The sequence below is a fragment of the Rhinolophus hipposideros genome (genome assembly GCF_964194185.1).
Source record: "Rhinolophus hipposideros genome assembly, chromosome: 11".
Lineage (NCBI taxonomy): Eukaryota > Metazoa > Chordata > Mammalia > Chiroptera > Rhinolophidae > Rhinolophus > Rhinolophus hipposideros.
The window spans coordinates 51064935-51078193 of record NC_138057.1 but is presented as its reverse complement, the minus strand read 5'-3'; the positions used below and the strand labels follow the sequence as shown (position 1 = coordinate 51078193).

Below are 13259 nucleotides of genomic sequence, written 5' to 3'. Positions count from 1 at the left end.
GAAGCCTCCTCCCATCTCCTGTATGATAGCTAGTCAGAACCACACAGAGTTTCTAAGATCTGTTCCACTATCCATGCCTGACAGACCACGAGGAGTCCCCATTTCCCTGCCATGAGCAGGCTAATGGGCTGGAAATGACCCCTTCAGAGCAGCAGACCAACACAATTGCCTCCCAGCTTTGCCCCCTTTCCTGGACTAGCTAGCTCCCTCTGCCCTCCAGGGATCCTCCACCTGCTTTCACCTGCTTCCTTCGCTCTGCTGGGAACCTGGAGCCTGGCCCCAGGGTACAGCCAGTCTCCATCCTTTGAGCACCCCGTACACAGCCTGGCATGCTCACCGCCTAGCACCCAGCAGCCCCAGAGAGGCAGATGCGAATGTTTCTGTGCTGTTGCAGGCAATTGCCTAGACTCCCTTTGCTGATGTACTTGCTCCTGGCCTGGCTCCAGGCAACCTTCCCTAGCCCCAGAAGTGGATTGGCCCCCATCCTTCCTAGGGTATAGAGCTACCCCTGTCAAAGTCTTATTTGGTTGGATCAGAGAATAAATATCTGGGAATTGCAGGCAAAAGGAGGCCTGGGCTGAGCTCATCAGGGTCAAACCCAACAACAAACCCAAGTTCTCACTCCAGTGTTTGTCCACAGGAGGCAAAGTCTGATGATGGAAGGCTGGCATCTGGAAGCTTCCAAAGAAAGTGTGATGATGCTGGTGAGCCACCTGCTCCCCACAATGACCAGTCCAGTAACTAGGGTGCTGTTGACCTGCCTCAGCTTGGCTCTCTTTCTTCCAGGGAGGCACCTGGGCACTCAAGAGTACAGGACTCCCAGAGGTGACAGCAGGAGTGCATGCAGGAGCCCTTCTGAGCCCCAGCCCAGCTGGCTCTGCTCAGGCTTCTGCAGAGTAGTCCTGAGATATGTGGGGCTCTGGAGAAGAGATGCCTGTCTGAAAGCTGGTCAACAACTCCCATGCCAACGACAGCAATAGCAAACACTACTGCTGCCACAGACCCTGCTTTCTCAAAGAGTAGGTAGGGGCCTTGTCTCATCCCCCTCTATCCCCACAGCCTCCTTTCTCTCTCTGCTTAGGTCCCCTGATCGTTCTGCAGGACAGCTAGGGGAAAGAATGACAGACAAATCAGTAATGATGGTCCTATGTCTGCTCACAGGGCACGTCTGCTGCTTTTCTTTCAAGTGTGCCGCACAGCAGCCCTGGGGTGGAGAGCTGGCAGATGTCAGCCTCTCCGAGTCGCCAATGAGGAAACCAAGGCTCAGAGAGGACCCACTGGATGGGTCAGACCACTGGGAAGTGACCATCCAGCCAGGAGGCCTGCAGCTGACAGTGGCACCGCCCAGGCATGTGGATGTGGCTGAAAGGACCAACAAGGGACAAAGAGACCCCTCCTGGGTGACTGCTTGCCTAAGGAGCCCGCTGGGCCTGGTGGACTGGAGGTCATCTATTCCCGGGGGGTGGGGTACTACTTTCTCCACTGCTCCTGGCTGAGGCTGCTCCATGCGACTCTGACCAGCTGACCCTGCTTCTGGCCCTGGGTGGGAGGAAGATGGGGCTAGAGCTGAGGCAGTTTCTCCTCCCACCTGCTGGGGAGCCCCCCAGACGCCCAATGCAGGCAGGCGGGGTAGAGCACGGAGGCTACACCCTGTCTTGGGAGGGCCTACTCTGCCCCCAGGCCCTGTTCCAGGCCCAGTAGCTGCAGCAGAGAAGGAGGAATGTGTTCGTTCCCTGCCAGAGGGGGAGGGTGCTTCCCACTTGGCAGCAGCCCACCCTTAGAAATAGGGACACAAAGCGGGCATTTAGGGTATCCTCAGAGGCGGCCAGACCACGAGACCAGGAGCAGCTCCACGGTCTCCCGAGGGGAATGACAAACACCACCTCCTCCTTGCCCTCCCCACCGCTTCCTCACCCTGGGCAAAGAATGGGCGGCCAGGCCGGCTGAGGGGCAGAGACCAGGAGCTTGTCAGCCTGCCAGCCAGCAGCAGCTCGGAGAATGGAAAGGTTTTCCTGTTTGCAGAAACATCCTCCCAGCCAGAGAACAAGCTATTAGCCTGGGGAGCAACGGCTACCGCGAAGTGTGGGGCCCTCTCCCGTTAGGAAGGGGGAATGTCCAGGCCAGCAGGGAGGTAGGGGCTTCTGCAGGAACCCAGGAACATGAAGGGAAAGCAAACCGTCACACAGTTACCACAGTGCTACCTCCTGCTGGGAGGGGAGGATGGGTGGAGAGGGGGTTGGTAGGAACAGGAACATCCTGGACGATGGGGGTTTCCCAGGGCTCAGAGGCCAAGTGATAGAGAGGAACATCAAACACGTGCCCCCACCCCTGCCTGATCCCAGCCTGATCAGGAACACTCCCCTTCTTTAGCCCCCACCATTCTATCCTGCCCTAGGTCTGGTTCAGCCTACCTGCTCAAGCTTCTCAAACCCACTTCTCATCCCCATTCCACAGTCATGGTTCCGATCCTGCCATCTCTCCTTAGGATGCCTGCACCAGTCTCTATACTGGTTGTATCCCTGCCCTTCGCAAATTCCTTTAGCAGTTTTCCCTCTGGAGAAGGTCAGAAGATTGCTTTCAGGAGAAGGGCCGAGCTGCTTGGAATGGCTTATCAAGCCCATGGGGGCTGACCCTGGCCCCCTCCACAGCTTAATCTCTTGTGTCTCCAGATCTTTGCATATGCAGGCCCCTCTGCCAGAAGTGATCTCTCCTTCTTTCTTCACCATAATAACTCCTTCGAGTCTCATTGTGGCACATATCTTCACACAGCACTAACTGCTGGGTGACTGTCTTCCCCATTGCACTGAGCCCTGAGGATGGTGACTATGTCCTAGTCATCTTTGTATCTTTCACACTTAGCAAAGAACTCTGCATTGAGCAGGCACTTACTGTTTACTGGTTAAGTGAACAAATGAAAGAGGAGCCAGATTACTTACAAGAGCCATGTCCCACTGCAAACAGATCCTTGTACTTTGGATTCCTGCAAAAGAAATACGAACCCATTGGCCCAGGAAAGGGACTTGGCTCTCCCATGAACACTGGTGCCTATCTACACTGCAGACATCTACGATTGAGTTTAGAGACCTGGGCTGATCCCTAAATCCCAGTTCCATTTTTCCCCTTGATGTTACATGTCAGTAGAAGTCCCCTGCTCAGGGCTTGGCACCCAGTGGGCCCTCAGGGGCTCTGGGTTTGCTGCAATGCCGATACTCACCAGCAGAGGGCAGTGACGGCCAGGCGCTTGGCTTTGTCGTTTTGGAACTTCCAGAGGGGCAGCAGCGTACCCTCCTGGTCGCGGTACTCGTCAGCAGCGTCCTCATAGTACTTAAAATCTTAAACACACACAGGCGGAGTCAGCCCTGGGACTGGCACGTTATGGCAAACCCAGGTCTGCCACTTTCTGTCTGCACCTCCTTGGCCAAACTCTTAACCTCTTTATGTTTCAGAGTGGGAATAGTACCTACCACTAATAGTACCTACCTACAACAGTACCTACCTCAAAGGATTCTTGTGAGGATTCAGTTATTATATGTAAAGTACTTAGAAAAGTATCTGGCACATAGCAAGCTTCCTGTATGTGTTATTATTACTGTCATCGTTGTTTATGGAGGTAAATTACAATGAAGCAGCCATTGCATGGATAAAATCCCACGTTTGCCCATCTTCATACCTACTACCAAGCTGCACAATAGTGAAACTGCCTGGATCCTCATGGGTTCTCTGAACTCAAGTTCATCGCCTGCCCTAAACTGTCCTGCCCCTTGTTTTCTCTAACTTAGGTAGAAGGCCCATCAATCCTTCCACTTGTCTAAAACAGAAATCTGGGTAACTCTTGACTGACCTCTTTCCATCATCTTTCATATTTTCCTTCTGATTATCTTTTTAATCCATTCACTTCTCTCTAAACCCATAGCCACTGCCCAGGTTCAGAGGTTCAGGCCCCAGTAGCCGCCACCTGGATCATTACACCATTCTCCTAACTGGTTGCCATATCTCTAGTAAGTCCGCTGGTCCACGTTCTACAGAGCTCAGAGTGAGAACAAATAAATCAGCTCCCCATACTACCTCCTCCACCCCACTGAGAACCCCTCAATGGCTCCCCTTGCACTGGGGCTCCCTAGTCAAACCAAGGCTCCCGGTCCTACTTCCATGTCATTTCTGGCCAGCTGTTCACACACTGTCTATATCAAATAGTGTCTGAAACGTCCTACTCCTCCGTCTTCCTGGCAAACTCCTACTCACTCCAGACCCAGTTCAACCTGTTCCTCCTCTGTGAGGCCTTCACATTCTTGTGGAGCAGAGTTCATGTTTTCCTCCATTCCAGCCCTGGCCTCTCCTCTGCTGAAACGTCTGTCACCTTGTGTTGCCTCTATTTATCCTTTTGCCTGTCTCCTTCACCTGACAGCAACTAGAGAGCAGGAAGCATGTGATATTCATCTCTGGAGCCACAGCGCATATCACAGGGCCAGCCACGGAGCAGACACCCAGTGACTGTTCAAAGAATGCAATGAAATAAACCAACAGAAGTGAATGGTTCTCACTCTTCTTTCCAACTGAGGGTAACCTATGAGAAAATGAATCCGCTCATCCAACACGGGCAAGGACACGACCAGGGGCAATGTCTCACAATGTCCCACACCTTGAGGTTGTGGAATTACATTCCAACCTCAAAAATGTCTTAGAACAAAAAACGATTAGAGTGGTCAGAGGCATGAGCCTTGATCACATCAGAGATCCCTGAGCTCGGGCTGTCTTTGAAAAGGCCTCATTTCCGAGAGACTAATTGGTAACACTTCCCTGTTTTCACTTCTCCTTCATGATTATACTTTCCCAGAGGGAAAAGAGTATGCAATTAAAAAAAAATCAAAGTTCAATGCATTTTTATGTGACTGTGTTCTTATAAATGAAAAAGGTTCAACAAGGCCAATTTCTCCATGGATATTAATCACGCTTGCCGCCCTTTGGGGGCTGGTTGCAGAGGCTGGGTTTCAGGAAGCCAAGCTGTGTGAGTGACAAATTCATTCAGAGCTACTGTGTACTTTGACAGCTTTGAAAAGCACTCAAGGTCGTTTTCCAGCCTGAATGATAACAAGGGGGCTTGTTTAGGCTGCTGGTCTTGGCAGCCCTGGTTTCTATGTCCCATGGGTGAGCAATGAGCATCAAGTCACCAAGAAGGGCCCTAGGCTGTCAGCAAAGGAGACCAGCCAGCAGCGAGGAGCTGCCAACTCTGGGGACGCAGCCGCTCCACATAAACGCATAACCTCTTCGGGAAATACAAGCCACTTGGGAATGTGCTATTCATGCCCTGGGAAGGATTCCGTTCTCTTGGCTCTGTCAAAGACACCAGAATTTCCCAGGCCCCCAGGATTATAGCATTTCTGAATCAATCTTTCTTCACCTCACCACTAATTAATCACCAGCACTGACCTATTGAAAGTTTATTTGAAGTGTCTATTCCAGCTCATTGGCTCCGTAGCCTCGTATTGCAGTATTTAGGCTGTGGCTCTAAGGGGCCTGTGTTCGAGTCCTGATTGCACTGCTCACACCTCACAGTAGCTGTGATTTTGAACAAGTGAACAATACAGCCTGAATTTCTCATCCCGGTACATAGGCCATTCCCGGGGAATGCTGGTCCTCCTTATGAGAACTGCTCCTTTTCCTCCATCCCCTAGGATGCAGTCTGGGTAAGGTGTGGCAAGGCCCACTCCACCCCACACCTGAACCTTCTCTTCGCCTCTGTCCCTGTATTCTGCCGAATCACATCCTCCTCTAACCCTGCTCTGATTGGGCTGTGTCCCTGCATGGACAGTATGTTTGAACTGTCTTCAGAGAAAGCTCAGGTTCCCTGTGTGATATTCAAGGCCCTTCATTAACTGGCTTGGGTCACCTCACCAGATTGAACTCTCACAACCTTCCAGCAAAGCCCATGTGGGTCATTGCGCCTGCTGCCCCTTGTCCCCAGAGTCCATTCTAATTCATTTTCACCACAGAGTCACGGCTCATGCTGTCCCCTGCCTAGAACGTTCACCCTTTAGCTAATCTTCTGCTCAAACTCTGTTTACCCCTTGGCATGTAGCTCAACCCTCCCTGAAGCCTTCCTTGACTGCTGCCACTCAACCCTCATTTCCCTACCTCCATTCCTGAGGATCCCCAGATTACTTTTTGTCTGCATCCTAGCATTTATATTGTCCCCAAGCAGGACAGAGTAGAGAACAGAGCAAAGAATTAGGAAGCTCGAGACCTAGATTTGGGCCCTCTCTGCCTTTCACTCGCCAGACAGCCTTGGCCGGAGCTTCCTCATGGGTGAAGGAGAGGTAATCATTTTGGTTCTGCCTGCCTTCCAGGATTGCTGGGAAGATGACATTGGATCACTAAGATGCAGTTGTTTTTGCTGCTCCATTGTCAGATCTCTTCACTACACCCATTTTTTTCTCATGCCATTGATTGGCCCATGGAAGTTTTGTCTCCCTGGTGACATCCAGAGGAAGGAGGGATTAATTTGTTCTCCCCTTGTATCTAGCATGGGACATTCAAATAGTCACCTTGTACAAGGGATTTTTAATGCAGGCAAAATCTTACTTCAAATCTTACCTTGAGCAATGTCATCATATGTATTCTGGTTGACCATCCGCTCTACGATTTTAGCAGCTTGGGTCACTTTGGTGATATCATCACTCTGTGGAGATACAGAGGCCACAGGTTCTCATAAGCCAGCACATAAAAGGTCATACCCTGAGCCACAGCCCAGGCTTGCAGTTGGTTCAGCCATGCCTCTCTGACACCACCCACTCCACATAGCTCTGTTAAGGTGTCTCTCATGCCTCAAGGCCCACTCCACCTCATCATCCCCCTGCTGGGAATGCCTAGCTCACAAGTGGCACAAGGCGTCTGCACTGTCCTACTTGACTCCTGGCTCAAGACCTTTCATTCAGAGCTTGTTCTGGAGAAGGCATATCTTTGAGCACAAGACAGAGCATTGAAGAGAGCCAAGGAAGAGTACTGGAAGGGAGAGCAGACAGGGCAAGAAGGAGGTTTCTTTGGTGGGGACAGAGAATTTTCACCAGCTCAGGCAATGCCAAAGATTCCCATTAAAGGCCTCAGAGATTTAATTAAGAGTTGAGGAAGACACAGAGCTCCAGACAGGGGAAGAGAGACATGCTTGTGCATAGAGAGTATAAGGCAGAACTGACTCCTAATCCAGGCCCCTGACCACTGCCCAGACCAAAGAGAAAGCAGGAAGTTTCATGTCAGAGGAAAATGGCTCATTATGAACCAAAATACAGGATCATCATTCTGTGAAATTCCAAAAATCCATGAGGTGAACCACTTATCAGGTCATTAGAGGAGCAAAGACTTTGGGGCTGGCAAGAAAAACCCTAGTTTAGGGCAGATAGCAGGAGTGAACCAGGGGCTCCAGAAGGCCAAGCCCATGGCTCTAGGGATGAGATTTCCCAGGAGTGGCTGTGTCAGGCAGTGGTTAAGAGAATGGGTTCTGAAGCCACCCAGACCTGCATTCCCATCTCAGTTCATGGATGAGGAGCCATGCAGCCACTTTGGGCAAGTTACTTAACTTATCTGAGTCTTAGAGTACTTGTGGTACAGTGGGGATGGATAATACCATCTGTGTCATAGGGTCATTGTAGGATTAAATGTAATAATGCACATGGTATTAATAACCTAGTACCTGGTGGTGATGGTGGTGTCAGAGGAAACATGCAGACCAGTGTGGTGGGGGCTTATAAAATCACATATGCAGAACTGCCCTTTGAGAGCCTTTCGTCAGATCGCAAACTGACTCCAAGTCTATCTCAGAAAACTGACCAAGGACATTCATTGTAGTCTTACAATCACAGTCCTCAGAGTTCACGTGGCAGCAGCTACTCCCCCTACTCTCTGATTCAAAGCAAGAATCCTTTCCCCTCAGCAGCGTCCTGGCAAATGACTCTCTCCGTGTCACAGCCTAGCCTGTTGGCTGAAACCTACTTCCCCGGGTCTTTTACCCATGGTCCTAATGCTCTGTCTTCCAGCCACAGAGAATTATGCGCCTGGTAATAGCTCCTCTGATGTAGGGGACAGTGCCTCATTCCCTTAGTTAGCACTTCTTCAGATGAACCCTCCCAGCTCCATCAGCTATGGCATGGCACCAACTATCAATCAGCACCAAGCAAATACTATTAGAGGCTATACACACATTATCTTGGGTTCTCATGACAATCTGGCAAAGTAGGTATCATTAGGATGTCTTTACAGATGAGGAAAACAGATTTTAGACAAGCCCAGTTAATAAGTGGCAAAGCCAGGATGTAAACTCAAGTCTGTGGGCTCCAGAGCCCATCCTCTCAGCCCCATACAGCCTGAGAAAAGGGGCACATAATTACCACTCTTTGTTCCACAGACAGCCTGACCCAGTACTTGGGATTCCCAGTTAGAGCTCAGTTCCCTTGGGGAGAGGTTGCACACTAAAGTATTCACTGGTAGTGGGGGTGAGTACGTTATATTCCCCACCCACCAGTGTCCTGCCTCCACTGTAGCTTCTTGGTCCAGAGGGCTGGAATCTACCTGCATCACAGCCTTCCATTTCAGCCACGTTGGAAGAACCCAGTGCATACCATTGCCTCCCTGATGGTGTTAGACACCAACCCTGGTAAAGCGTAGACCCAAGGGCAATTTTCATTCTCAGCCACAGGGACCTTTCTGCTGGTTTTGGGGTCCTTTAAACTTTAAACTGCAATTAAAGTTTCTGTAACAACGATCCCAGCACAGAGCCCATAGCCAAACCCCTGTTGGATCCTCAGTGAACCCTGACCCATTCCAACAACTCCTCTGAAGCCCCTAACCTCTAGAGAATGGTGCAGGGGAAGTCAAGGGTCTAGACAGGGCAACCCACAGAGCAGAAACTTCATCTGTTTCCTCAGGGTTCCAGTACCCAGCACAGTCATGACCACCAAGTGCTTTGTCTGTGATTGAACGAAACTGAACTGGGGTAGTGTTTATTAAGCCAAGGCAGGAAACCCTCAAACTTCTCCTAAAATGTGACTTTATCAGGGACACGGAATTGAGTGGAAGTGGGCATACCTCAGACAAAGGAAGCAGAAAGAACTTCCTTTAACACATCTGGCTTCTATTATGGGGTGGAGCAGAACCCTGTCCCTGAGAGCTGCCTGGGAGCTCTCCAAGGTGCTGAACTCAGACCTTATCTTCCTGCGGACCTCAGTCTTCCCACTCCATTGCTGATCAAACTCATCCGATTTCCATACTGGGACTCTAGCTCCTGACCCAGCTTTCTCTGTCGAAGGGACAAATGTGGCCCTTCAACATCTCTCTGTGGTCACCCTCCCTGCAGAGACCTCTCACTGTAACTTCCATAATGATTGCCAAACCTATGCTGGCTATACCCACAGTAAACCCCTTAACCACGACCTCTATAACAACACCTATACAGCTCCTCATGGTAAATCCAGCCCAGGGTAGCCACAACCATCTGTTAACAGTCCATCTGTTAACAGACATATAACCCACCCATTGGCCTGGATTTGCTGGTACCCGTAATCAGCTCTGACTTGGCTCCTGGCCCTGAAGACTCACCTAAAGAATTGAGTGCAAGTAAACCCAAGCACTAAAAGTCAAAGATCAAGTCACCCTCTGAAACCCCATGACCCCTTGTCCAGGGAGGTGGTGCCTCATCCTCACATTCCACCCCACCCTGGGAAGACACCCCAGCTCTTCCAGGATACACATCAGGTTTTCAATAGCATTTGTATCTTCTGTTGCCCCCTAGCCCAACAATACGAAACCCCTGTTAGCCTCCAGACCTATATAAAATTGGGGAGAGGTGTGGAATGTCACAGGCAGCTGTAGTTCTCCTCACATCTTCCCACAAGGGAAGAACTATTCATACTTAAACATTAGCTCCCACCCTTTTATGTATCTGTGAAGTCCTCCCAGATAGCCAGGCTTCTGTCTACCCAGGGGTCAAGGCCCCACTCAGTTATTCTCTGTGACAGAGCCATGGTAACCCTCACCAAACCTGGGACTCCATAGATGTCGTCTTCCTCATGGCCATCTTCCCCATTTTTTTAGCCACTGGGGTCTTTGTCTTCTCCTTCTCTTTGGTCTTTTCCTGCTTCTCGAGCTCCTCTACATACGCGTCATAGATCTCCCACTAGGCAAGGGCAATATAAGAAGTGTCATGCCTAATCATCGTCCAGCCGGTTCCTCTTCAGTCGTTCGGGCTTGAGGAGTTGATCATGTCAACCCCTGCTCACATATTATTACACCATCCTCTAGTTGGCCCATTGTAATTATGTATTCAACATCTGTCTTCCCTGCTAACCATCAGCTGTAGGACAGGAATGAAAGAGCTCTCAGGGCACCTCTGCACAGGGTTTTCCACCCTGCAGCCCAGGGGTTTGGTTGTCAGCTAGAGATCAGTATTGTTCCAGCCTACATCCTCCATCAAGCAAAACAAATGGGCAAACATCAGGCTAGCTCACATTTTTCTTGGTGATTTATAGGATTCTGAACTAGGAAACTTAAAAAATGTCTCCCCCCATGGAGATGGGATAAACATATTAGCTCAGTCTGGCTGTCTACAGCACTGACCATACCTTCTCAGCATAAAAAGATAAACAAAAAGCAAAGAAACCCCAGCTAACTGGATCTGACATCAAGAGAAGCCCAAAGATAGTAGCAGAGGAAGCAGCAAGGATCTGGGGTTGGGCGAATGCCCCAGATCACACTGTGTGCTCTCCAGAGCTGGGCAGTCACTGCCACCTGGAGGCCAGAAAGGCACACCTTACATTTAATAATTTACTCGTGGGCCAGTACTCCACACTGCAATGTACATTAATAATATCGGAGATATTATTCATAATATTAATAATATCGGTCTCATTCGGAGACCTCCAACAACCCTGTGAGGCTGCTTGTCATCTTTATTCGACAGAGAAAGAAACAGGCATTCAGAGTGACATGCTTTGGCCAGGATCTTCCAGCATGAGCAGCATGGTTGGAGCCTGAACTCATGTCTCCTGGCACCATCTTGCTTAAATCAGCATGGCTATCCAGCAGGACCTGAGGGGGACGGAGGGTCTGCAGGAACACTGAAGGCTGATGGAAGGGCCGGGCCAGACTCAGCCATAGGGTACTAAGGACTACAGAGAGTCCAGGGAAACAAACGTTCTCTCCTGGTCTTGTAGGAACTTCCAGAAGCTATGCCTGTTTCCCATTTGGTCAGCCTTGCCCTGGAGGGTATGTGGCTGACCCAGAGCTCACTCAGTGGGGACGCAGTCTCATGCCTGGTGTTCAGAGCTTGGACAAGGAGCAGGAAGGTAGATGGATGAGAAGGGCAGACCATACCAGTCTCCCTTGTTGCCAAGCCAGGCAAACAGGTATGGGGGTGGGATGGGGTGATGGCTTTTAGACTGGCTCAGGGTCTCACCTGATTGGCTGTAGCTGAAAAGTTTGTCCTGGGAGGAGGCTCCATTTGGCATTCTCGGTCCTAGAGAATAATGACAACAGGAAACTGACAGAAAGCCCTTAGTTCCTTTTCACTTAACTCAACAATATAGCCATAGGTGAGGCATTTTGGTTGTAGCTGAGGGTAGGGTAGGACATAGAACTGGGGAAGTAAAGAGGACCAGGGCCAAAGCCAGGGCAGTAATGCTGCACTGAAAGCCTACATTGCCCATCCAAACCTTCAGAAGAAGCAAAGTGAGAAAGCAGGGGCAGTGAAACTTGATTGTGCCAATTTCAACCAAGAAACACTCCAAGTAGGGGATGGACAGATCTGCGAGAAGTCGAGCCTATGGCCAGCCTCCAGGCGGGACACAGAGCTCAGCCTCTGGAAGACCATTAGGCTAATATCCCACTCCCTGAGAAGGCTTTGCCCTAATACTGGGGTCTCTGATTCCACCAGGAAAATATCTCCCTCCCCATTGTTTATCACCCAGGTTACCAAATGTCAGCATAGGGACTACACAAAGTGATTAGGAGCTGCCAAAAATCTACCCTGCAGACTTCTGCCCTCCACTCGCAGATTCATTTCTATAGAACACTGCCTTATGCATGTGAGTCTCTCACTTGAAACCCTGAGCGGTTCTTTCAGCCTGATACTCAGGGTCTTCCATTCTCATGAGCCAGAGAACTTTTTAGCCTTCTCCAGCGAGTCTGTCACAGAGACTAACAACTTCAGTCAAATTGGCGCCTAGCCTCACCTCCCCAGCACATTCTGGCCTCCTGTCTCTTCCCCAGCTCTTGCCCTCCTCTTTTCAAGTTTCACTTTCTTAGTGGAGGGCTCCAGCCTCCTTGTTACTTCCCTCTGCTCTCCTGTCTGGATGGCTTACAGGGACTGAACACGTGCTCCCAGCTCTCCTTGGAGAGAGTAACCATGGCATCTACCGTCACCCTGCCAGGCTGAAGGCTGCTGGGGCTGGGGTCAGGCAGGCCTGCTTCTTCCCTGCCGTGTACAGTGCAGAGCTGTGAGGTAAAGGGGCTGGGGTGGGGGCCACTCTACCCGGAGAGGGTTGTTGAAGGTCTGTGAGGCCCGCTCACTGAAGTTGAACTGGTTGGTGAGTTTTCGCTCCTTGGGCTGCTTAGGAGTAATCAGTTCTTCTTCAGCCACTTTTTCAGCTGCCTGGAAGAAAAGACCCACAGGACCAGTCCACAGCTGTGAGAAGAAGGTGGCGGGGAATTGGGAGAAGGCGTGTCCTGGAACAGGCTGGTAGTGGGCGGGGTGGCGATGCCAGATGCATTGACATCTACAGCCTCTAACTTCTCATTCACAGCCCCCACCACCAGGGAGTCGCCCCTGAAGCTTCCATCCACAGCTGGAGTGAGATGGGGCAGGATGGAGAGCAATACTACACTGTACCTCAGCTGCGGGCACATCTGTTTGACTCCCAGTTTCAGCTTCGGCTTCCTTAGGCCCTTCTTCTTCTTCGAGGAGTTCTGTTTCTGAAACCACCACCTTGGCAGACTCCTGAGAACCTTGGTAGGATATTGCTGATGAACCCAAATCCAGGCCCACTCCCCCAGCCCCTGGCAGGACAGGCCTTTTGGGTTCCTGCCTTTCAGACTCGCCTGCCCCAGGGTTCTCCTTGGCCTGAGCCTCACGGGTTAGCTCCCAGACCTACACAGGACTGCCAGCTGTGGCACTTTACACAAGTAGAGACTCTGCAAAGTTCTGGCTTAGGAATCTATTCCCCGGAGTGACCGGAGAAAGGGGACTAGGCTGCAGCCTCAGTCTGGCCCAGAGGCCT

General features: G+C 50.8%; 1 protein-coding gene across 2 annotated transcripts in view; it reads right to left on the bottom strand.

The window, feature by feature from the left end:
- Nucleotides 1-13259, bottom strand: part of DNAI1 (dynein axonemal intermediate chain 1) — a 55422-nt gene that overhangs the window by 18632 nt on the left and 23531 nt on the right. For both annotated transcript variants that reach the window (XM_081067385.1, XM_081067384.1), the window contains exons 6-12: nt 12872-12987; nt 12515-12634; nt 11441-11500; nt 10028-10162; nt 6592-6676; nt 3215-3332; nt 2937-2980 (exon numbers count right to left, since the gene is read on the bottom strand). In XM_081067385.1, coding sequence (XP_080923511.1) covers nt 2937-2980; nt 3215-3332; nt 6592-6676; nt 10028-10162; nt 11441-11500; nt 12515-12634; nt 12872-12987 — 678 coding nt within the window. The remainder of the gene's footprint in view (nt 1-2936; nt 2981-3214; nt 3333-6591; nt 6677-10027; nt 10163-11440; nt 11501-12514; nt 12635-12871; nt 12988-13259) is intronic.